Source organism: Manis javanica, chromosome X (assembly GCF_040802235.1).
Source record: "Manis javanica isolate MJ-LG chromosome X, MJ_LKY, whole genome shotgun sequence".
Lineage (NCBI taxonomy): Eukaryota > Metazoa > Chordata > Mammalia > Pholidota > Manidae > Manis > Manis javanica.
Window position 1 is genome coordinate 127,891,657 of NC_133174.1, and position 26,391 is coordinate 127,918,047.

General features: G+C 39.9%; 1 protein-coding gene across 8 annotated transcripts in view; it reads right to left on the reverse strand.

Annotated features, from left to right (window-relative positions):
- Window positions 1-358: 358 nt before the first annotated feature.
- Window positions 359-26,391, reverse strand: part of FGF13 (fibroblast growth factor 13) — a 514,314-nt gene continuing 488,281 nt past the window's right edge. For all 8 annotated transcript variants that reach the window (XM_037016960.2, XM_037016961.2, XM_037016958.2 and 5 more), the window contains 2 exons: window positions 3,060-3,258; window positions 359-1,764 (listed from right to left, as the gene is read on the reverse strand). In XM_037016960.2, the coding sequence (XP_036872855.1) occupies window positions 1,628-1,764; window positions 3,060-3,258 (336 nt within the window). In that variant the 3' untranslated portion in view covers window positions 359-1,627. The remainder of the gene's footprint in view (window positions 1,765-3,059; window positions 3,259-26,391) is intronic.

The following is a 26,391-nucleotide window of genomic DNA, read 5'->3' on the forward strand; positions in this document are numbered from 1 at the left end:
ATGGATGCCCTGAAAATCTCAGAGGTGGTGGAAAGGACTCTAGATATTTAGTCCTGTGTCTTCCCTCTACTGAGAGAAATGAGCAACAGAGAGGGGAATGACAATGCGAATGTCAAGAGAGACTATTAGAACATGGGTCTCATTTGCACAGCTCCATCACTGAACAGGAGTGAGAGTTCTTCTGTTCCAATCTGAAGTCCAAGTACAATAAATGCACTTTACAGAGTGGACATGTTGATATGATTCTCTAGACTACTGTAGATTATCTGAGGGCAGTGACCTTATGTACATAATTCACTGTTTAACTCCAGTTTCTATGACAGTTAATGGCATGAAATGGACACGCAATAAATATATGTTGAAGGGTTTTTCTTTGAATGAATATAAAGAGTTTATTCGGTGCGTATTTGGGTATACAACAACAAATATTAAACAACTTTTAAGTTTTCTGTGCACAGGACAGACAACTGCCTGTACCTGCTATGTCCACTTTTGGAACACAGATTTTAACAATTATTAATGCACAAAATCTTACATATCATGCAACTCTATGCCAAGATTCCAACTTTCTTCCATGCAACAGATATGAAGATCTAAATGGAAACCTAGCTAAGTCTTAAACACTTTTCCAGAAGCAAGTATAAGTATATGGTGTTTAGGGGTAACCAGTCTTAACATTTCCTTGTACACAATATTCACATGCCAAATACAATGACGGGAGGACTCATACATATACAGATAAGACGTTTCTTATTTTAACAACACAAAGGACAACATCACAGTTCCACAGTTCCTGTCTTTACACAAGAAGCCACAACAATAGTGTAACATGATAACGCAAATGGAATTAAGAGAAATCTACACTTGAGGATAATCTTTTTTTTTAAGTAGTCTTTACTGACTGGGGTTGACAATACAACTCAATTTCTACGCACAAAGTCCAGCACAAGAATTTGACCAGAATACTACACACCTAAAAAAAATTATTGGTGATGTCGCAAGAACACTGTTACCTTGAGCCTGAGATGCCAATTCAGATTCAACCCTGAATTTGGTTGATTTGGATTAAGTGACACAGAGTCAATAGAACGACTGAATTCCAGAAATCATAAAGTTGCGCTTACACCAAAGTAAAGAATACAGTTGAACCAAGCGTAGATAGAAAACATGAAGCCAAGAAAACAACACAGTTCACATAATTTAGTTTGCCCCTACAAAACATGTAAGCAGTTGATTTTGTTTTGTTTTGTTTTTTTGTTTCTGAAGAACAATTGTGGTCTTTTACATTTTCTTGGTTGGAGAGCAAATTTTTATCAGCATTAGTGCTGTGAAATGTTTTTGGTTTGTCATCCCCAAAGTATAGGTGAGATCATGAGAAAATTGGGCAGTCCTTCTCCCAGATTTAGTTCACTGATAATGCTTGGCTTTCTTTTGCACAAGCTCAATCTAAGTGATGGGGCTTTAGAACGGATGGAAAGGTTTAATGGCAGATCGAATAGTGAACTCTGCCTGTTTGGTAAACGTCATTGACGAAGTTGAACTTTTGGGTGAAGGACTGCTGCTAAAAGAATTCAACAGCACCTGGAGGTAAGGTTCTGTTACAGAGCCCTTGTTTTGCCCTCACTGGCTACGTTGATTCATTGTGGCTCATTGATTTGCCTCCGTTCAGCACGCCGGAGACACTTCTGCTCTTGGTTGGGGTCCCGCTTCCGGATCGGGAGAACTCTGTGAGATCATGCAGGGATGGCTCCTTGTACATGGCCACTGAAAAGCACAGAAAGATGGAAAAAGGCCTTCAAATGGGCACAGCACACTGGATCTCAACTTTTTTTCTGGCTTACAAGGCTCCCCTACTCTAATCCAAGCATAGAAAATGCCACTTATAAGGACTCCACAGAGAGTGGACTGCATTACATTAGCAAAATCAAGTCTTGGGGCAGTAGTAGTGTGTAAAGAATTCTAGTGCCTAATTTTTTCACTTATGGTTACATATATGAGAGGATTAATGAAAAATGTATGTAATAACACTCTGTGAAGTTTAAATTTGAGCTACAGCATGCTCTGCACGCCAAACATCAAAATCAAAAACATTTTAAAACACTGATTTGTATCATACTTTAAAATGAACCTTTCCAAGCATCTAAGTCTTAGCACAGTTCTTAATGCAATAAATGGCAAATATTATTATTGCTGTGCTGTAAATAACAGCCAAAGCTCACACTTACGGAGCACTTATATAGTGTTCTAAGTGCTTCACATGTATTCTCTCATTTAATCCACAAGAGATTCCTGTGATAAAGGTACTCATCCATATTTTACAGAGGGGGAACTTGAGGCACACAGGTCAGTAATCTGCCCAAGACCATCTGGTGAGTAAAAGGTAAAGCTGGGATTGAACCCAAGCAGTCTGGCTGCAGAAAATGTGCCACTGAGCACTGCTGGGCTGATCTGACTGGGCAGTCTGCCTCTCTTCTAAATCCCTATCTTCTAACCCTGGGCCGGTTACTCAAGAGTTCTTGCTCTGTTTTGCCTGCATTTTCTATCCCTTCTCTGCCATGTCTCAACTATGTCTAACATCCCTATCTTCTGCAGCCCAGTCCTATCTCTCAGCCTTTTCAATTTGCTACCAGTCTGTTGGTAATGACTGGGAAACAACACTACAAATGAAAATCATTGGGACAATCATGTCGGGTCCTTAGAGAAGGCCTAAGGAGCTTTCTCCCAAGTGTTAAGAGTACACATATTTTACCATCCGTGTTTCTGCCCGGGACCATTTTGGTAGCATTTGCAGTTCTTGGCTGTAGAATGCTAACTGAGTTAGCAATTCAGCTACTTCCACGTGAGTAAGGTGTCATATATAGAGATGTACTATGGAGAAATTAGTCAGATTAGATGCTATTGTCAATGCTTTAATGTTTTTAAGTGTTGTAACATGTTAGTGAAGTTTTGTATAAATGCTTTAATGTAGGAGAATTATGTCCCACTTTCAAAAGCACGACAAAGGACTGACCTAAGTACTGATTCCCATTTAATCCACAGCTCTTGTAGTATCCATTTACCTTTCAGTGGTTTGGGCAGAAAATGGGCAGCAGGCTTGTTCTTTTTCACGTGGTTTCCTTTCATGATCTCTCCTTCTTTGTTCAGACCCAGATACCATCCTCGGCCTGACTGTTGCTGACGGTATATCATTGAAGAATATGTCACGTAATAATTTTCAAACACCGATTCTTTGAATTTGCACTCAGGTGTGAAATGTTCCTGCAGGATAAGTAAATAAACCAAAGCTTAATATTTATAGCTATGAATTTCATGGAGAACCATGTGGTATTGCTGTTCAGGAGTTTAGCGCGTACTCTGTTAAAGCCTATACGATTGGTATTCTATTTTAATAACATAAACTATTATCATTGGAAACCAAGACTATAGATAACACTTCATGTGATGCTATAGAAAAAGGCCTAAATGCAAGTGCTACTGATCAGTGATTAGCTCTCTTTCTAATAAAGTGACAGAAAAATTAGAACTGGCCACATAAGTATAATATATTGGACAAAAGCAAGAACCAAAGATCGAAAATGCAAGCATACAGCTGTCACAAGGAGCTTTGTTCCCTCAGGATTAAATATGATAAAATAAACATTAGATTCTTATACTTAATTTTCATAGATTCTTCATTTACTATAATTCCTATAATTCTATAATTGTCAATTGCATGAGGCGGAGGTGTGTGTTGCAATGTTACAGTGCTGGGTGCCTATATTTCTAAAGGGGTGCTACAAAGAAAGGCTACCTTTTACCTTTAGGTAAACCAAATTCATTTTTTATTTTTATCACTGGACCTGGACTTAAAAAAGACAGAAATTCCCTCTTCAACCCATCCTTGCCTTACAGTAACATTTACAAGCAAATCAATATAGAAGCAAAGAATTTACAGTAATTCTACAAGCAGACATGAGAGAGCTGCCCAGGGCACTTTGAACCCTCACTGCGATTTTCTGCCACATACTTGGCCATCTTTTCTTTGGACTTGCCCATACAAATGAAGGGCTTCTGACCCAAAAGACTGTTTCAGAAAAGAAAACCAAAACTAAAACTGAAAACCTTTCAAGTTTGCGTACATGTGTGTGTATGCAATAAACAGCTATTAAAACTGGCCATTTGTAAGCGAAGTGAAATGAAGAGCAAATTTCAACCTCACAGTACGCAGAGTAGCAGAAGGTCCACTTGGAGTGGAAGATAAGGATGGCAATGCTAACTGAGCTATGTGTGACAGTGGCACCAGGGAAACCATTAGATTTGTACTTATTTGCTGAGATGTTATCAGGAATAACCCTTAAAAAACCCACTTTGTAAAAATACTGCAAGTTTTCTGGAAACTAGTCTTTTGTGAGCGATGCCTCCTACCTTCCTTTCTTTCATATTAGATATCATTGTAGGCAGTGCACCCTATCTGAGCAGCAGGATCTGAAGCGCTCTCGGAGAGTCACTTCTGCAAAGAGGGATGGATCCCTCAAACGATGCAGCCTTTCTCTGAAAGTTAAACAACTGAGCAACTTTCTTTTCTCTAGAAATCCATGACATCTGGTTCACTCAGATATCTCACTGATTCCCCACATGTCTCTTTTGGGGTTACTTCAGCCTTAGGGCCTCACTTGATACATCCTCAGAAGTTCACACAAATTCAACCTACTCAAGAAGAAATGTACTTCTACAGCAACTTTCCCACTGTAGGACTATAGGAACTGAAGTATTCTATGCATGGGCTGTGGGAAGTCCTCTTCGTAGGATTCTGATCATAGGGAAAACCAAGGTATGCCTACAAAGAAACGTGACTAGAAGTCTCCCCATTTCCTCTAGATGAGGACAACTGCACAGAATGTTGCTGAAATTCTTTGGCAACTATATCACCATTTGGAAAAATATCTCATCCTTAGAGAGAGTGGATTTTACTTTCACAAAGAGTCAGAAGCCATTTGAAAATAAGTATGGTGAATAACATATATGATCAAGGTGAGTGATACTATTTAGCTGTACAAACATACTGTATGACCGACTACAAAATGTGTGATAGCATTCACTTGCTCACTTTTACACATGTTCTGGCGATCCATTATATGCTTGGGTGGTACTAAAAATTCATGAGTAAAGAAGATGTGCCTCAGAAAGCTTATCATGTATTTATTTGTAGGTGTCAGACATGTACCCAAATGGCCTGGACACAAGGTGTGCTGCCATTAGGTACAGAAAGGGAGGCAGAAAGGAGGTGTTATATAAGAACAGAGGAAGCCTTAATTCTGACTGGGGGACTGGGGAGGGGTGCGCTTCACAGAGGGGGTGTTATTTTAACTGAGCCTTGAAGGATGGGTAGGAATTCAAAACAGAAAAAGGGAAGGAAAATATTTGCAGCACAGAGTCATGGTTGCTCTAATTCCCACTTCTGTGTGCCCTGTCTCGGTAGTTAGAGTCCACTGGCCTGATAACTGATCAGATGCAAGACTTCAGGGCACCTCCAAGTTCATGCACATGCTCTCCAGGCCAAGACTTTTTTTACCTTCCATCCCTAGGTTGTGCCTTTTTGCCTCTTCACTGGCCTGCGGCAACAAACTCCTAACGGGGCTCTCCCCTTCTGCTAGCAGACCTCCCTCCTAAAACAAAGTCCCCTTCCTGGGGAACTTCTGAAGTGTCATCTTGCCTATAGGAAATATGACAGCTTGATGTGGCATTTTAAATTCTCCACAATTCAGTCACTATCAAGCCTTCAGTCTCACCCTTGACCCCAGTGTCACGTGTGCTTCTTTGCCTTTACAGACGCCATGAGTCATGGCCCAGCTCATATACGCCTGCCTCTGGAGTCATATACGATCTCTCCCGTTCAGGTGGATTATATGCCCCTTCGTGCTCCCATAAACTCTATCTTCATCTCTAGCACAGCGCTGTGACTCAGGCGCATTGCAAGATTGGCTCCAGATGACAGGGAAATTGTCTGATTCCTGAATTCACGTTCTACTCACTCTCCTAAATGACTGGTCATATTACATAGCACGCAGCAGGCCACTCAATTGTTGTTTAGAGGATTTGAATTTCAGAGATTCAGAATTAAGTATTGGAAAATCCAGGATTCAGAAGTATCCACCAGTAAAAAGCCTGCAGAATGTCCTTAACACCGTATAATGAAATGCAGAAGGAAGTTATCCTTGCACAGACACATCCTGCATGCGGGATATAGAATCTGTCAATACTACACAGATACTGGCACCTAAAACATGAGAAGGAACAACTGGCAATTGTTACAGCTACTGGAAAATGGCAAGGAAGGACTCAATGAACTGAGTGCTCTCTCACATCCTGGCAATTTCTTAGTCATCATCACTAAATTTGGACTCAAAAACTCAGTAGAGAGGGAGGAAAATGAGGCCAAAAAAAGAATGCTGAAGCAACCAAAGGAGTGTTCTGTTCTCTGCATGTAACACTGTCATTTGATCCTGTGTTGGAATGAGTATGCAGAAGAGACTTGATTTGTATCAAATGTGGAAAAAATGTGAATATCCCACCTAACAGAAGAAGGGCCACCAAAGGGAAGTGGGGTGCAGTGGCATCTCTCTGTCTCAGCAGTGATTCATATAAATGAATCCAAGATACTGGAGTTGACCGCAACTAGGGAAGCCCTATTCAGAGGATATCAGGAAGACATGCAGCAAGGAATCACCCTCCTTTGATTGATTTGGAGATGATCCTGAGTGCTCTTCAAAAAGGTACCACAGTGGCCTGGACACATAGTAGATGCTATAAAGAGGCAGCCATCACTGTGCTCTGTGTTGAATATGCATTACGTATATATCTGCTATCATAATACACAGAGGAACGATTTAAAAGGATGTCAAGCATTCCCTGCATAGGCACTAAGAAATTACTTGACATGAGTACAAAAGAAAAGGTGCTTTGTATCTTCTAACTTATTATGCATTCATTTCTCTTAAAAGTCGCTGACTGACCTCTCTTGCATATCTGTATTTTTTTCCAGAGGAATAACGTCCTTTTCGTTCATGAAATAATCAGTCTGTCTTTAAAATCTCTGCATCATCATCTCCATTCCCTTAAAGGTCAAGGTCAGTGTTTTCTCAGTGAATGTCGAGCCTTTTTACCTAAGGAATCCATACCAGTTTGTTATAATGATCATATTTTGGGCAAGGAAGGCAGAATCTACCTTTGAAGAATGAGTGGATCCAGGAGCAAAATCTAACAGTTCTTTTTACTAATTTACTCACTTAAGAGCAAAAGAGTTCTTTGGAGGCTGAAGTATCACTGATGGGAAGAAAACATCTGAAACCCTCAACATCATGTCAATAAAATACTAGAGAATATTTACAGTCACAAATGCTAATGGTCAACTGCCCTTATCAGGGCATATTAGACCTCCAGAAAAACTTTGAGAGGCAAGTGAAGAAGGCATTGACACAGTCAGCAATGTTGGCTATATGCAGATAACCCTCAGATCCAATGGAGTCCCGCAATAGAAGGTTTGGACCTGTATAAGTCACTCTTCTCTACAGGGACAGAAGAAACCACCATACCCAGGTGCCACTGGCACCACGGCCAAAGCATGGAGAGGGTGCAGAAACTCTCTGGCCTCCTGGAGCTAGAGGCAGGTCAGAAGAAGCATGGGTTGGTTGGGATGGTGGCTTCCCTGAAGTAAGCCAAGGAAGGGCCATCTCACTCAGCTGGTGACATGTAGCTACATGCTCAGTAGGCACAGCAAAAATATCTGTATATCATCAATGTCATCTCAATGCCCTAAACACATCTACAATGCCAAAATGCAGACACCATGACTAAATGCCTTCCTGATTCAAAGAAGTCATTTGGCAAACAGGCCTTACAAGCAAATTTTTCATACTTTCCCCCCTGCTTTTCTTTTTTCTGCTGTAGTGCCACTGAGAGGGTGGCAGTGTTTCATTTGAGTCTGCCTTTCAGTAGGATGGGCAGCTTTCAGGATTGTCATGTACATTGTGAATGTTTTCTTTTGACACATTTCTCTCAAAAGAGATAATGGGCTGCACTGATTCTCTTGGGTCTTAATAGAGTAACAGAGTCTACTGAGGTTGTCCATACATAAAATGACAACACTAAGCCCCTAGACTGTTGAACAAAGCCTACGATAACATTATTGCACATTAAGTGTCACCTTTCGTGTATGTATATGTATGCTATGTGCACACAATCTGATACAGATTAATGTTTCTCGATACATTTCATTTTACTTGCACTTGATGTTTGTAAAGCAGACATAATAGAACACAAGAAAAAAAACAATTTATAGATATGAGGGAATGTTTAAAGAAACTGTAAAAAGTCAACCTAGTAAGACATGATTTCCTCTTTTCAGCTGGTTCTATAAACATATTATAATTAATGTAGCTCTCCCTTTAATATTCTCACTTCCTTCTTTTCTCTCTTCAAGCCACACTTTCAGTAGCATGACAACCAATTACTTTAACAGTTACTGCCAATAGCAAGGGTCACTCTCCTATTTCTGAGCCATGTTCTGATGACAATTAATTTTCTACATTTAAAGTTAGCAGATTATTTAAGCAGGTCTGACTTGTGTGTGTCAATTATGCCCTAGCCTAATGAAAATAATCTGCAGATTAAAATTAGATTTCAACTCTGTTAAATTAAAAAAAATAGGACCTTAAAATATAAATCATACATGTGGGGGTGACCCTGTAACCACTTATATTCTCTATGTAGGTCTGCCCTCTATCAGTGATTTCAAAATCCAGGATTAATTATTATATTCAGGACTTTGATGTTCTCTCCTAGGGCATATTTGATGTGAATGAACTTCATTATACTAAGATCAAAGCCCGAGAAGGGAGAGCTTGGGGAAGAGGGAATCGATACTCACCCAGTGCACTGTAGCTAAGCAAAATTATTAATTCATGATAAACAGAGAATGGACTGTTCATTCAATTATCCTCTGGACTGTGAGATACTTGAGGGCAGCTCCTAGCATAGGGCCTGGCTTATAGTCAATGACCAATACACATCTGATGAAATAAATGAATGAACGAATAGAAGAACATATGAAGAGCACGTGGAAGCTCCCTAGTACAAATCGAAAAAAGGGGTTCAACGTGGCACTCTATGAACACAGGGCTGTTTTCGGGTAGAGCCAGAACTTTGCCCACAGAAAGTGATAAAAGGAGGAAAGGGGCATACAGATCAATTCAATTGAAAAAACTTGAGAGGGAGGAAGAGAAGGGAGAGAGAGAGAGAGAGAGAGAGAGAGAGAGAGAGAGAGAGAGAGAGAGAGAGAGAGAAGGAAGCAAGGAGGGAGGGGGAGTGGGAGGAAGAGAAGAGGGAATAATAAAGACAAGACAATGTCTAAGCTGCAAGCTAAAGAGATTCCCTAGTAACCAATATGTACATTAACAGACTTTTGGTCTTTGAATCTGCAAATAGCCCAACATTCCAAATAAATTCTTTTCACTTGATTGTTGTAAGATGGGGGGAAGAAAAGCTCCTAGTCCCGCTGACCTTACTGGATTGGGTACGACGATCCAAAGAGCTGAAGTATATGAAAGGAGCCTTGAAAATTGTAAAGCTCCATTAAACGTGAAATGTGGGCTGACTTCGGTTAACACATGCCCAGAAAACCAGGGCAAGATACATAAATTCGCTTTTTCTTTCAAGGTTCTTTTTCACTATGGAATCAATTTACAAAGACAGAGTCTGCCTATATGTGTCTTCTTAACATGGAAGAATATAAATTCTGCCAAACATTAGGACTGCACATGAATTACACTTTGTGTTTAGTGTTCTCCTCCAAGCTTGCTTCTCAGAAAACTGTTTTGCTTTCCTTCATTTTTCATTTCCATCTGCAGGAGGTTGAAAAGGCTGCAGGGCATCAAGCCACAGCACTAAAGATATGAAGTGCTGAAAAATGGGCTTCAGGAAACACCATGCAAGAAAATGAATTAAAAGGACATGTGTTAATTAGCAACCATTTGTAAAGAAATGCAAATTATAATTAAAAATATGCACATGGGACTATTTTTCCTCATATGTTATAATGAAATTTCTTGGGAGCGTTTTCATATTCCAGGGTATTTAACAGACATTTGAATTTTATGTTGATCCCACGAAATACGCCAGCACAGCATTGCTGTGTCCGCTCAATTCTTCACATACAAAGCAAAAATATTAAGGAGTATGTCAACCAGTGGCATGTTTAAAACAGAAATTAGGAAGCAGATATGACCGCATTTTAGCCCCAGGCTTCACTTAGTCCTTTGTATTGGCTTGTTCTGGATTTTCATGTATTTCTGTAGTCTCATGCAATGGATTACGCAGGCTGTCAAATTTTACTGAGCAATTTGTTTTCTAAAACACGCTGAAATAAGCCAGAAAAAAGCAGGGGACAAAACAAAACCAATACATCCCTTACAGAGCCTCAGATGGGTTGTTTCTGTCATGATATAAAAGTGACATGATTTAAAGGGCCCACTCAGCTCCAAATCTGGTCAGCAAATACATTCTGAAATGGAAATAACTTGCTGAGATTTGTGACAAAGAAGAGGGACAGGCCACATCACCAGGGCTGTGTAATTAGTCCAAGACAGTGCTAGTCTCTGACCCAAACCTTTCAGAAGAATACAGAGTTCAGGCAATCCAATTAGATAGCAGAAGATGTACTTCATGTTACATACATTTTAGAGAGACTGTGTGACCATCACATTAGTTTTCAAATCTTACTAGATTAAGTCTTAGTGTTTAAGAAAAATCTGTGCAGTATTTTTTTCAAATGAAGAACACTTCTCTAAAGTGAGTTAACTCCCTAAAACGTTTTTTGTCTGTTCTGTGTATTAACTATTGCTATTGGCTTTTCTTATAGTATAGGGCCAACCTACGTGTTTTGAAAGGGGAGTTGAATATCAGGTTTGATTTCTAAAAATAAACTCTCCTGTCTTTTGGCTGGTTATTGGAATTAATCTGTGTCCATTGCATAAATATTCTCTGTTAGTATGTTGCCTTCTAATTTGTGGCTGTACTCTTCTGTGTTATAACTTCAGAGTGGGATCTAAGTCCATCTGCAAGAGAATGACTTTGGAAGTATTTGTCGTCAGCAAGAGAAAAAGCTTAGTAGGTTCTATCTTCTTAAATAGCTGTTGCAAGCTCCTGTCTGAAAATTCAAAGCCTGGGAACTCTGAAAACTTTCCCCAGAGATCCAAAAAAGTGTCATGCAAAGGAGAAAGGCTCTTTCCTTGAAGTTCCATTGGAAAAACTTTGGCAAGGTAGGTGTCCTATTAAGAATAAAATCATACCAAGTTGGATGCATAGGATGTTTTAGTGCTTCAGGCAATTTTGAGGATCATAATTTTGATTTATGTTGGATAGCAGTTGTGTTACATTTGATAGCAGAAGAGAGAGTCACTTATAATAACTAGGAGTCTACTTCTTCAAACACTTTCAAAGACTTTTTTCTTTTCTCTTGCACAGGTAGGGAAGCAATGGGAGACCAGATTAACTGCTTAAATGCAAGTCATTAATGCCTGCTTTCCATGCAAACCAGAAAACCTGGACGCACAGGGCCAGGTGCAGGGGCCTCATCTATAAACTGAGGTTGAGAAAGGTGTTAGTTGCAGAGGACTACTGCACAGCCATATCACATTATACCTGCAATTTACTTCCGGGGATCAGAACTTGGAAAGAGGGGTCTCTTTCTGTGAAGAGAGTGTGTTTCTTTTCTCAGTTGCTCCTTGAAAGGAGCTAATGAGAGGATGCTATTGACAGTCGCTTACCATGAGTCTGGGTGGGGGAAGTCAGTTAATTAATTTAAGACTAAATGGAAGAATTCATTCTAAACTCCTGTTTACTGAGAGCCTACTGTGTGTCGAACACTGTGAGCAGCCCCTTCATGTATATAATGACCTGATTTAATCTAGACAGCGGCTCTCTGTAATAACTTCAGAGTGGATCTACATCTTAGTGGCGTGAGGAGTCCTCCTGCCTCACAAGTGAGAAAACCACAGGAAAAAAGCCCTTAACAAGTCATTTCTCTGTAAACTTGACTGCAAGTGTGCCTTTTCACTCCAATAGCCACTGTGCAGACAACAGCTGTGACGTCCTCCCTCTTCTCTACACTCCCAACATTTGCTGACAGTTCAGCCCCTCCTCCTATTCGTGTGGCCCGCCTCTTTGAATATTCAAAAGCTCTGTTCTAACCTGCTTCTTCCACTTTCCAGATTTCGAACTTTGAGCAATTTACCTGTGCTTTGATCCTGCACCTGCAAGAGGAGAAGAGCATCACGCGCCCCAGGGAGAGGACAGCAGGGGCATGGAGCACAGCTAGTGTGCGTGTAAGTGCCCGATGACCATGGGACCCCTTTCCTTCCTGAACTTTCAATCTGTGTGAAATAGAAGAAAATGCAGCATCCTTCCACACCACTCCCAAATTGAAACTGGTATGAGAACTGGTGGTTTTCAATGCAAACAAATGGAGTAGAGAGGCACCTTCCCACTTCTGAGAGGGGCTCATGGTCACACATTAACTGTATGTCTGAGAACTGTTTTCAGTAGTGACTCCTTTCCTAAGCTTTTAATTTGGGGTTAAAATATCCTAAGATTCTAAAATTTGAGTTACTATAATGTGTTTTGGTGGAACCCACATGATATTAAACTGATTTGTGAAGTAATCCAGTATTAATGGGCCAACTGACGTTTACATGTCTCATTTTAATTGCTGTGGCACAAAAAGCACATTATCTCACGTCTTTTGTTCTAAACCACTGTTTTTCTAGTTCTGCTTTCACAATGTAGGTTACATTAACAACAATAATGAGAACTCCAATAGTGCTTTATGCTTAAATCAGTGACTACTTTTAAAGTTTTCTACAACTGCTTAAACAGTTATGGCATTCAAGTGACAGACAAAGGACAGTTTAATAATAATGAAAACAAAGGTAATGATGATAATGGATTTTGTTAGGCCTTTTCTCTCTCTCTAGAGCTTTTGTTACAGTTGAAAAAATGGAGCCAGAATGCTAATACACTGGAACCTGGCTCTGACACTTTCTTCTAGAGAATGCATCCAGAGCAGAAAAGCAGCTCCTTCTAGAAGAAGGAGGAATCTGTTTAAGGTAGCTGGGCTTGACAGGTGAAAGGCCCTTATTTTAAGGCAACCTGATCTCTAGATGTTTCCAGGGCTGCCAAACACTGAGAACCCGGCAGCCCCAACTGGTCCTGGCTTGCACAGGGAAGGAAGTTAACAGAGAGCAGAGGCCAGGCCTGCCACCCTGTCTCCCAGCCCACTCCCCTCTCCATCATACTGGGCAGTTTTCTATTTATCTTGTGCAAATATGTCCATTTGACATCCTCCTAGGTCATGTCATGAAAAGTTCATTCTTCTATACTAAGATGTCCATGACTGAATTTGGTAGTGACCTCTCTACCCTAGGAGGTTTTCGGGGATGACCCCAAAGCACATTTACTGAAACTAGGCTCCTGCCTCTTTAGGTGCAGATGTGGGTAACATGTAAGGAGAAACATCAATCAGTTTAATCAGACGCATGTGCATCGGTGCCTATGTGACTGGTTGTGTATATGTGTACGGGTGTGTACATACACATGTGTGCTCAAAACAGAGAGGGAGGCAGATATGGAGACGGAGATGACAGGGGCGAGGGGAGGTGACAATTAAGTGAACAGAGAGAAAGTAATGTAATGATTTGTTTTTCCCAATTCTCTGATTCTGGGCCTTTGAGAAGTGCCTGCCTGCCATCCCCCTCCGCCCTCACCCCCACTCCACCCCCAAGGTTTAATGGGGAATGTGGGAAAATAAGTTGTCTTTCCTCTTTTGGAGACAATCTCTGTTTCCTGTCCCAATTCCCAGGTGCGCTCAGAGCTCAGGGTAAAGTCTGAGAGACCACCTGAGGCAGGTTATGTTCTGTGAAGTTAGTGTCTAGAGGAACCTGAGAGGAGCAGACCTATTTCTTCCTGGAGACTTTCCTATGTGTAACGCACATCCATCTGTGGGAGAAAAAAAAGGCCTCTTGAGAAACTCAGGATTTGTACAAAGAATTCCTGTGAAAGTTCATTAAAATAAGACACGTTGAAATATGAATGTCACTATTATAAAGTGAACTATATTTTTGTAAGACAACTTAATGCTTAGATGTGTAGCTATGTTGCAGTAAACAAGACAACAGTCCCCTATTTATGGCCAAAGTACTGTCATCTGCGGTGCCATTTGTTACTGTCATCACCTTATATTACTGCTACGTAGAAACCACTGCAATGAAGCCTGCATTCTAAAAATGCTTTACAGGAGTGTTTAGACCAAGTACCTAGCTACAATTCCTAAATAGGCTTTTGTAGCTTAGTTTAAGTTAAATTTGGCTTGTTCTGTATGTTCTGAATACTGCAACATTTTTGTATTAATTTTTTTAAAAAGGTGTCGACATTTGATTTTGAAATAGGCAAATTACAGATCTTTATCAAAACATGCAATTTGCCTTTTCAAACATTTGTTACTTACGTATTCCTATAGCTGAAAACACAAAGCAAGAATATAATATAAACTACGAGAATATATAAAAATGATCAATACTTCATAAGCTTTGCACAATCACGACCTATATGAAGTAATTTTTAGCCTTCATTTTCAACAGTGCAGACTGTTAAAGCATTTGCATGAGAATGCAAAATGCATAAATTATCCCTGCAGGGAACACTTACAACTTTAGGTAATTATATAGCATAGAAGTGGTTTCACAGAACTCAAACAAAATAACAAATAATTCTACAGTCACCCTTTAAAATGACTATTATTCTGTGTTACCAGTAATCTTGATCACTAAAATCCCTCTCTTCACAATTATGTTCACGTTATCAATTCTTACTTTTATTCTTTTGTATAGACCATCAAGGTCTTACAGCTGGCCCTGAAAATTTGCATGCTGTAAAAGCTGAACTAGACAGCTAGTAGAGATGAATTCTCCAGTTATATTCATGCTGTGAACAGAACCCTAACACTCCCTTAATATATCTTATCATTGCACTTTTATACTAAACATGCATCCAAATCAAGTCCTATTTTTTACATTCCTCCTGTTGAAAATCTTTTACTGGCTCCCGCTGCCTACAGAAGAAAATCCAAACTCCCCGGCCTGGTGTTCAAGGCCCTCCACAATCTCACACATGTTCTCTTACAACCATAGCATGAGATTCCTCAACTGAAGCCGGATTGGAGAAATAAGGCCAGGACCAAAAGCAGCAGAGATTTTTCTTATGAATGGAAAAAAAAATCCCCTCCAAACCAATTACTGTGCTTCAGAGGCTGGGATAGTCACTGATTTCAGAGAATTACTGGGTCATGGGGAATACTGTAACTAGTCTCTCTCCTAAGTTTCTTTCTTATGCTCTGCATTAATGTTTTTTTAATCAAAAAAAATGAGTTGCACTTCTTGAACAGCTCAGCTGCCTCCTGGTATACAATTCTTTGGGGGCCACTTGCTCACAATTGGTGCCTCTTCTTTTCACAGCATACAGGAAAAAGGGTCAAACGTCTGCAGGTCAGAAACCTCCAGGCTTAGCTTTGGCTGGAAAGCGAAAGTATTTTACAATTATTTCTGAAGACTTTTCACAGCATCAAGGAAGAAGGCAGTGAAATTGTATCTGAACAGAAGGAAGCTAAATTATTTATTTCATACTAATTTTTACCAGATGGCTGGTGAGGAAAATCTATACGGGCAGATATGCTGTGTATATTATTTTAAAGACCATCAAGGGGTTTAAATCTTCAAATGTTCACAGTATATTTGTATTTAGTCTGATGGCTCACACTGACTCCACACAAGTTTTCTTCTGAGTGCATGTGATTGGTATATGATAAATTGTGTTACCAGGTCATTATAAGTTGCATCATCTATTGTGAATCACAACAGCAGTTGAATTGTCTCTCTTTTTTTAACCTTTCACAATAAATTTGGGATGTTGCCACATGCTGGTGCCTACTTTATCTCTCAGAATCAGGAAGGTGCAAATAGTACCTCTTCCCCAAGAGAAAGAGAAGGAAACGGCCCTTCAGGGAGACCACAGTTCTCAGAATTAAACTCCCTCACTTGTCTACCACCATATCACCCTGAGCACACCTGATCTTCTCTGATCTCGGCAGCTAAGCAGGACTGAGCCTGGTTAGCACTTGGATGGGAAACTCCTTTACTTAGCTTCAGGCAGAACTGGTTAAATGCTGCCTTCCAACTAAAATAGTCAGTTGATGGAAAGGTGAGGACTGTAAGGGCAATAGGGCAAACCAGATGTGCCTTCTCTGTCCCAGTAATGTCTCCAAGAAGAGGGTGTTGTGGGTTCAACGTCCAATTCTTCCCTGCCTCAACCTGTCAAGGATCCATTTGTTCTTTGCTCTGAAGCTCACCACTGGAGAAAGGAGGCAGAGATCTGCTCTTTGGTTGACTCTCAAATGCCAATTGTTCAGGAAAGGAGAGAAGACATTCACTTACATGTGCTGGGTTCATAGCTGATAAAACTTTTTTGGATGAGCCTAACTATTCTATACTGTTCTCTACCTAAAGGAGGTGGAAGTTCTGACCCCAGAAAGATTTGTATACAGATTCACAATGCCTGCTTTGCCTCATGAGTGAGACCTTTCCCTGAACAATGTCTTTACATAATATTTATAGTTTTGCAGAATGTATGGTATGATCCCTGGCTGACTTATGTAGACTGATTATTTTATATACCATCTTATGGGGATTATACTGATGCAAGTCAGCAATGATTTCTTGAGGGCCTATCACGTGCACTGCTTTTCCTAAACTAGATGCTGACTCTCATGGTGCTTAGCCCCTTGGGCATAGCAGGTGCCTTCCCAGACAGTTGTCCCAAGAGCACTTCCTGAGCTGCAGCCAGAACTCACGTAAGTACCCAGAAGTGTGTTCTGGCGGTCAGAGACAACAGACTCAAACTGGGTCGCACAATCCACAGTGGTTGAGGCAAGATGCAGACCACTGAGGCAAGCTTCCTACTAGGACAACCTGACAGAGCATTTATTTCACTTGAAAGGGATTCACTTGGTAACTTCACCTGTTATAGTTAAGTGTTCTATCATCAGAAGCGGCAGCAGCTAAGCACTTACCAGTTTCTGAAAAAATGTGACTATCCTAGGTCAAGGTATAGATTAGAATGGAAATAGCTTATGTCGAAACCTAAAAAGGGATTCTTCAAGAATCACACCAGAACGAAGTTGTCACTGTGATAGTACCTAAAAGAACATGTAAGTTGCACATTCTATGACAAGCCAAACATGTGTCAGTTTAATCATAGTGAACTACAAGTGATACTGTACACTTCCTACCAACATAAGATAATAAGGTTCCGTTTTTAAATCACCTTCCTGCATGGTTACTGGTACTTGCTGAGATGACTAGTACTGCAATCGCTAGAAGCTACATGCTTTCAGCACACATTGGTGTCACTGAGGTTTTACCTCCTGCAATTCCGATCTACTGAGAGAATGTTTACAGAAGCCTGATACTTGCCAAAAATCATCGGGAAAAGTACTGAATTTAGCTGCAAGCTAAGCTATCAGAATAAAGGACAATATGAATGCTGTGAGTGAACACTAACGGGGTTTCAAACCTCATAGCTTTGGGGGCCACAGGCCTTCCCCAATTGTCAGAGACCTTCTTCCAAGCATCAGAAAGAAATAGGAGACAAATTAAACTGGTGTGAAGCCATCAGAAATGTACTGTTTCACTTTCGAGCAACACATCAAATTATGTGTGCAACTCCAATGAGAGAGCAAAGAGACAGTGTGCAAACAGTAACAGGTCACTGGATGACAGACGCACACACAAAGCCAGTGTGAGAACCACCGCAGATTACACTATTTGTCTTCTTAGCAACATTCACTCTGTTCTTCTAAATAGTTTCAATATTTATCCACAGTTGCTTAACTATATTTTGGGCAAGCAGTAATAGATCTGATTTTCCCTGAGCCTGAGTCACAGCCTGGTAGTAAATTAGGTGCTTAGGAAGGTGCATTACTTCCTTGAGGCCATTGAGCCATCATTTAAGGCCTAATATGCTTGCTTTATGAAGGTGCTACTGACTCACTTCAGTATGAGTTGTTTTTCCTACACTGCTAATGCCTGGGTTAAATGAATATAATCGGTTTTTTCTCCTTACTGTCTGGATGGGATGGCCTGAGCTAATTACACAAGGTTGCCACTTCCATTGTGACCCACAGAGCAAATGTCCATGATATTTGGTTATAGTCTGAGACTCATTTTGTAACTGTGCAACAAAGCAAAATCAGTGAGGGATGGGAGGGATTGCAGACTCCTTGGCAGCACTTTCAGACTGGGTTAGCTGGCTAGTGGTGCCATAAAAGCCAAACTTGTAGAAAAACATTCATTTACAACATCAGGCAAATCATGTCACTCCTCTACTCAACACCGTCCAATGGCTTCCCATTCCACTTAGGGTCAAAACTAAAGTCCTTGCCTTGGATGATAGGATCATATATGTTACCTGATCCTGGCTACTTCTCTGCTCTCGTCTCTCGCTTGCCCTCTTTTTCATTTTATGTCAGTCACACTGGCTTTCCAGCTTGCCCCTTGAACATGTCAAGCACAGTCTCACCAGGGCCTTTGAACTTGCTGATATCTCTGTCTGGAATGTTTTTCCTCCAGATAGCCACCTGAACCCTTCCCTTTTGTCCGTCAAATGCCACCTTAACGGAGAGCTGTCACTGACCACCCTATATGAAAGTTGCCCTTATCTATAAGCATGGCCTGTCTCCCTAACCCAAAGTATTCTCCCAAGTAGAATCTCCAAAGTAAATTATGAATTAATTTGTCCTCTGTCTATCCCCTCTAAGACGTAAACTCCATGAGGACAGGGATTATGTTCTGTTGTTGCTATATTCACTTGGAACAGTGCCTCAAGCTCTGTATTTATGCCATACAAATTTGCTGCATGAATAGCTAGATTGAAGGAAAAAATTATTCCAGATTCTTACGGTCTTTGCATAAGCACTAAAGAATGAGATTTGTCATAAAATGATATTTAGGCTCTCATCAAGGCATAGTTATTAGGGCTTTCATTTTCACTGTGGTTATGAATAGCATTATAATTATAAACCAGCATCTCTACCCAAAGAAACAAAATAAACCTTTACTAATAATCCCTTGAGTTACACATGAAAGGCTATTCATAAAAAGGGGTAGGTCAAGATGAAAGGATGTAGCTGAGAAGAATACCTTTGAAAAGTGTGCCAATATGTAATTAACCACTGAAAACAGGAAAACTGATGCCTAGTAAATTTCAAGGACTTATCTCAGTAATATATGAAAGTGCAATCTTCCCCTCAACATATTGGAAGATGTCAGTTCATTGTATTGAACAAAAGGGTAAATGAATACATCTTTCCAAAGAAGATGCTATTATTTTTGATGATTTCATTTAAAGTATATTAAATAAAGATTAAAATACCAAATTCTCAAGAGGAGTTTAGCCAGGGACCTACTGCTTAACTTCAGTGTGTTTTCATGGGGGTTTAAAGCCGATATGACTTGTATTTACACTGCCCCATGTAGACCACAGGTATCTCAGGCTGAACATACATAGTGTAGAAGGTTTCATACCTCATTTCTTTGCCGTGGACCATATTTTGTCTTCAATTTACCAAAACAAAGATAAGGATTAAAGGTTAAAGAAGAAATAAATGCCATGACTTGCTTATTAAGTACGATGAGATAGGAAAACCACTCCAGTGCCACACTTCAGATGTTGTTTAGACAAAGGAATGCTTTGAAAGGAGACATAGTGGAGGAGAAAGAAAAAAGAACAGTTTCAATTGTGAATGACACATTACCTAAGCAAACGTATTTAACTTGGTCAACAGTGATAAATGCAAACTGTACCACTATTCCACTCACAGGATGTCCATGCCTGGATGAGGCAAGTGGGTCCATCAGGACTTTGTTGCAATGTACCTTGCTAATAAATGGATTCAGAAGCAACTGCATCTAACCAAACGCTCCAGATGGCTTGGCTAGTAACATAGGTTAAGGGCCCTGATCTACGTGTACTGAAGAGGTTTGGCTGTATTCCCTGCGAGACAGTCTGCTTTGGATATAAACTAATGGGTTAGACACTGGATCTTATAAAACAGAGTAACGGAACAAGCATATTAGGCCTCTAGTTGTTCTTTTTGTGGAAAATGGTTTTTAAGAAGCTCAATCAAACGTCTTGGCTTGTTGATTTTGGCATACTGGGAAAAGGCAAAGTGGATAAACAACTCCAACTAAAGGCAAATGGCAAATAGCCTCCCTGAACTCTTGCACTGTTCACTCTTTTCTTCTTCATTTTATATTCTGTATTAAGGCAACTTTGCATGCTGGTTGACAGAACAGGTTTTAAAGGTCAGGAAGTGGCAGAGCAATAATTAGAACCCAGGTCTGTCCGAGTGGGTAACTTTGGGAAAGTACTGTAACCTCTGGCCTTAGTGTCTTCATCTTTAAAATGGGAAAAAACTGTAGTACTCTCTTCATTAGGGTTGCTGGGAAGATGAAATAGGTAAAGATTTGTAGAGGGCTGCCTGGTCCATAATGAGATACAGACTATTCCACAGCAGATGTTTTAGATTCAGGAATGAACGGCAGTACTGTAGGACATTTACATTCATATAAAGCACACTTATTTTGTGCCTGAATGAAATACTGCTGCAGTGATGGCTGCTAACAAAGTCACATCACTCCCATGTACAAACGAGAGCAGGACTGGCAACCCATGCCTGCATTTAGAGTCAAATCTGCTTCAGGGTGGATGGTTACGCATTTGGTTCTTAAAATGGGGTGGTGACAGGTACTGAAATCCTGTGAACTCATTTTTTGGGTAACATCTGTTTTTCTTTCTGTCCTTAATTAGCTGTTCTTAGAGCATAGGTTAAGATCCTCCACTTTCAAGAATTTAAACAACAGTTTGTAAACATCTGGCTAAGAAATCCCTCCGGGGAAGATTTCTCTGCAGACGCTCTTCCACTGCTCTGCTCTTTCTCAGCTTCTGAGGAGTGAAGCCACTTCTCTTGTTGCCAGGCAATGAATCGCAAGAGCTTAACTTTGGACAGTGACTACTAAACATGCATCTCATTCCAGTGCACCTCCTTCGTCTCTACATCCTGGTTCTTTTCTTGTTTTATTAACACCCACATCTAAAAGTACTGTTACAATATGCTCTGTAACAGTAATCTGTCCAGGTAGTCTTCATTGCTAGTGGGGAGATGTTAGTACAAAGGGGTCCCTGAGTACGCATATGATCATAATTAGCAATTCAAAGTCTGTTTCTTCCATTTGACTGTAAGCTCAGAGAAGGCAGGGACTGTGTTTGCCAAGTATCGGGCAATCAGCAGATTATTGCCTAGCTGGCTGGGGGACTGGCTGGCTGGAAATATATTTATTTTCAGAGGCTAGGTAGGAAAGGAGTAGAAGAGTAAAGATCAAAAAGGAGCAAGAAACATTTATTCAGGATCTTGCTGGCTAATTACAGGAAAACAAAAGAAGCTGAGGTTAGGTGTACATTTGGTGAGACTGTCAATAATAGGTAAAAAATGAAAAGTGAGGAGAGGCTATCGAGGTTGATGTATGTGGTGACTGTTACTTAAGAGGAAAAGTGCCTTTTAGGAGCTGCTACCCTAAGCAGATTTTAGCCAGTCAGTAATGATATTGCAAAATGATGGTGAAAGGGTAATTATTTACTATCCAATCATAGGATCTGTAATTAATATCTAAGTGCGATTATATTGCATCCAACCCAAGGTTAATATTTGGAGCATGATTACTAATATGAATGCTTTGCATTTATTCATAACGCATCTGCTGACTATGCTAACCTTGTGTTTTGGAGATGTAACTGGAGAACGCACGCCTTCTTTGGTGACCACTCTCATTCTGTGGGGGTCACTCAGTACCTGTGATACTGGGACACGTTATTCATTCAGCAAACCTTTACTGAACATTTACTACATGCATGACAAGTTCAGATACTATGCTAAGCAGTGGACAAGACACAGCTATTCTTTTCATCAGAGTTTACAGCCTGGTTAAGTCAACAGGAGAGATGAATATGCGAGGATGGTTTGGCAAGATGAGTCATGGAGTAGGTGTGATCAGAGTGCACCATAGGATCTGAGCACACACAGCTATGTAATCAGGGCAGGGGCTGCTGCTTGGTAAGAGCCTCCTAGACCAGGATTAACAGCCACTTTATCCTGAGGGCCACTAGAGAGGCTCAGTCATCATAATGGATACCTGATTATCGAAATGGCTGATATTTTCTGAACACTTGCAGTATGTGAGCAACGTGCACAGGGCTTGACACAACTTATCCTATGGAATTGCATGGAATAGCATATATAAATCCCACAGGTGTTGGCAGAGAAAATAACAGCCTTGCTTTAGGAGGTTTTCTAGGCTGTAGTGGCTTCTGAGAGCTGATAGGTACAGAGAATAAGAACCATCCTGGGGCACTGTCTCACAGTTGGCAGGAGTATTCCACTGAGCTTGTTGGAGAGCAGAGCATAGCACCTGGGGGTTCTTAATGACAGCCAGTGAATGACAAGACTTGGAATAGCTATTCTACACTGCCAGTCACCAGAAGCATATGGGCCTAACAGTAAATCTGGCAGGTGCTAGCGGGTCACTAGCTTTGTGCTGGAGGGGAAAAATGATTCAAAAACTGGTGGTGGTGGTGGGGGAGAAACATTTTCCAATCCTCTATGTAGGTATTATAAAAGTATAAACACATGTCAAGCAAAAACTCTTCCAAACCTTGGAAAATAGGTACAATGTCCAAGAAAACAGAGATGGCTGGGAAATCCTAATTTGGGAAGATTGTGAGGTATTGTAACCATGGAAATGCCATATACAGAAAGGAATAAAGCACCAGCCAGAGGCATTGGTGACGCCTAATTTCCTCAACCTGACTGATACTGTCGGATGGAATAATCTCTTATATTTAATGACCCCTACTGAAGCCTTTCTGAAAGGATGGCATTTCATAGATCACCCCTGTACACTCTGAGCTCAATTCCCAGTTTTCAATAAAATGACTTTATATTATTCTCATTGAATGAAGCCTTGTTCTTTAGGAATTATAGGAAATCAATCTTAGCAAAAAGAAAGCTAATTAATTGGCTTATGTTAATTGATTGCCTATGGGCAGGGTACTGTACTAGATTCTTGGAAAAGAAGGAAAAGATTTAATTGAATCTTTAGTTTTAATTTTGATCCCCTAGGGTCTCATTTATCATGAATATAATCCATTAAAGCCACTAAATTACAGATTAGGTACCTATGTGATTGTATCTATGCATCTATTATTAAAATAACATTAAGCACTCCATGTTCTTCAATGATCTTATTAGAACCAAACAGATATATCTCTAGTGATCACTAACTTCATACCACCATAAGCATTTAAAGATATACATTTATTTGCCTTTACCCCTAAAAAGCCAGTATTAGGAGCATTTACCTCAAGTCACATGGGTATACATTATCTACTTGTAAATATTATTTAAAATTTTTGACCCAATGTTATACAATGATATTACATGTGATGCTAGAACTACAATGTCTACTTTTTATTATCTCAAATTTTCACTCGATGGCTGTGGCTATATGCTTAAAGGAACCAAACCGTTTACTGGACGTTGACAATTGGGCTATATGAAGGCTTACTCTGGTAATCCACAACAGAAACTCACTTTATTTCCCAGAATTTTGCCTGCTGGAAGAAACAACCAGCCCCCCAATATGATTACTGCACTGACGTCACAAATCAGAACCTGAAATAATTGATTAATTACCAAGTCCTTGATGATTCTGTTTCTTCTCCGATTAATAAATAAGACAGCAGCAGATTCTACTGAAGGTCTTATTGCTTTGCTTCAGATTTTGAAAGTGACCATGTCCGAGTTGGTACTAAACTACTTATTATGGCTAACAGGTTGTTTCTTTTTCTTGAGAATCAGTCATGACTGTGAAATAAGCTCCCATTTGTAATTGCAAAACCTCAGAAGACACAGCCAGCTAGTGAAGTTGAGCAGTTAGATTTCATCAGGACTACAATATTTGTGTTCAGGAGGGAGAGTTTTTTTAAGAGAGACGGAAAAATAGATTTCTGCACTCAAGTCACTTTCCCCAAGTAATTTTCGGAATGAGCAAAAATTGTGAGCCTGTCAAAACAGACAAGTTTCCTTTAAAGAAAGGTGTGAGCAAATACAACCAGCAATTACTAACAGAAACTGCCACTGTCAGTATAACCGCTAGCTATCAGCTAGGTTGCACAGGTAAGAAACTAATCCTTAAAACCTCCTTCCCTTTTGTAAGGATACTTAAATGAAAGCAATTAGCTGATCCAATTATTCTAATTGTACTTTTTAAATTAAATTTTTTGATTTATTTTGGCTAGGTAGATAATTCAGAAGTTACAGTTATGACAAATCTGAATTCAATTTACCATAGAAGAATAATCATTCTTATGAAGTATTACAGGAAATGACTTTTCAATTTGTCTGAAAAATGTTTGTGTATTCAACTTTCTAGAGTAGCTTGTATACTTAACTCCAGTTATAATTCTTTTAGATTGAGGTGTTCTAGTGGGGAGGGACCCTTGCTGTGTCACCGGACTTGTTGAGGGGAAAATAAACTTACCTAGATTTCCAATTTAACTCGTAAAAGGAAACCCATTGTTAGAACCCATTCCTTTATGAGTGAAATGCTATGGCCTTCCCTGATAATCCTATGGGTTGCGAATACGTGACAGCAGCCTCATTACCTTTTTTTAACCTACCTGTGTATTTTGTTTAAATAATTTATGCTAGGCAATGATTTGGAGGGTACCTTCCTAGAAGTACACCATGGCATACGTTTTATACGAACGTTGCTTTACCTATTTAGATAATTCCACTTTTAGAATAAAGTGATTTGTAATTTATTATATTCTGGGGAGTTAATAGGAGATACACATTCACTTTAGTATTTGTCTAAGAAAAATATAACTAGGAAGAATAATTTCTGCCCCCCAGCACCATCTTTTATAGCCAAAAGGACCAAGAGAAACACATCCGAGGAGTTCTGCTCCTTTAGAAATCATGCAGTGTTGTCCTTCCAGAAGTCCACTACCACCAATACTCATTCGCTGGAGGCGTCAGGGCTAGTAAATGGATAACAGGTGACCCAAACTACATGGTTACTTGGCTAGTATATGTCCATGTCATCTCCCCACCTTGCCTCAATCCTTATCACAGCTGTCTTACTCAGCCTTCTCTTTTTTGTACACTGAACAAACACAAGCTTGGGGAAGTTTATCAGAGGCAGTATAACCCCCAAACTACACCCTTATGCAGGCTTCGTGCTCCTCTACAATTGGCATTTGTGGACACAGAAGGGTTTGCTTTGCATCTCTTATAAATCTAAACTGTGACCATCTTTATTTACAGACAGACCTACAACCAGGGAAGGCTCTAGTCGTCTAAGCTCTGGTGCCAAGTCCACTGGGTGTCTTGGAGCTCCAGTAGGGGGAATGAAAATATTTCACTGTGAACTCTGATGAGGTTACTGCTGCTGCACTGTTTAACTGTATTAAATGCTTTCCGTACTAGGGAGTCCAGGGGGCACCACAATTCTCCTTGGAGGTTTTCCTTGTTTCTCACATCGTCTTTTGTTTTCACCTATAATATTAGACAGTGATTTAATTTCTCTGCCTTAGATTACTTGGGTAAAAAAATGAGAAGGGGAAAGAATCACTTAGATTAGGCGAGAAACAAGGTATAAGAGTTGAAGCTATATTCGCTCATCTTCGCGGTGGTTTGCCATTTTCACGTGTTTCGTTTTATAGGGCTGGTTCCATTTTAACTTAACTTGAAAATTGGGATATAATGAGACACACAATCAAGCTGTACGACGTTCATGACAAAAATCCCACTCACTAAGCACTAGTTCTTTAAATGTGATGCAAATTTCATCACGTGGTTTTCTACCTTCATTATCATCTTAGTCTTTGGGGAAAATAAAATGATTCTCAAGAAAAACTCACTGGCATATTAACTAAGTTTTACTTCTCTTTGGAGGTAGGGGGAAAAAAGCAAAAAAAAAAAAAAAGTTTCAGTGTAAGAAATGAAGGACTTTGCATTTACATAAAGCTCCAGGCAAGTCTATGTGAGGAACAAAAAAATTCCACATCATGAAAGTTGAAATTCAAGAGGTCCTAATGACGTTCTTCTGATTTCTCTAGGTCTCCCATTGAATGATTCACTTCCTGAGCATTGACAAAATCAGATTCATTGTTCCTTTAATTTTATAATTTTTT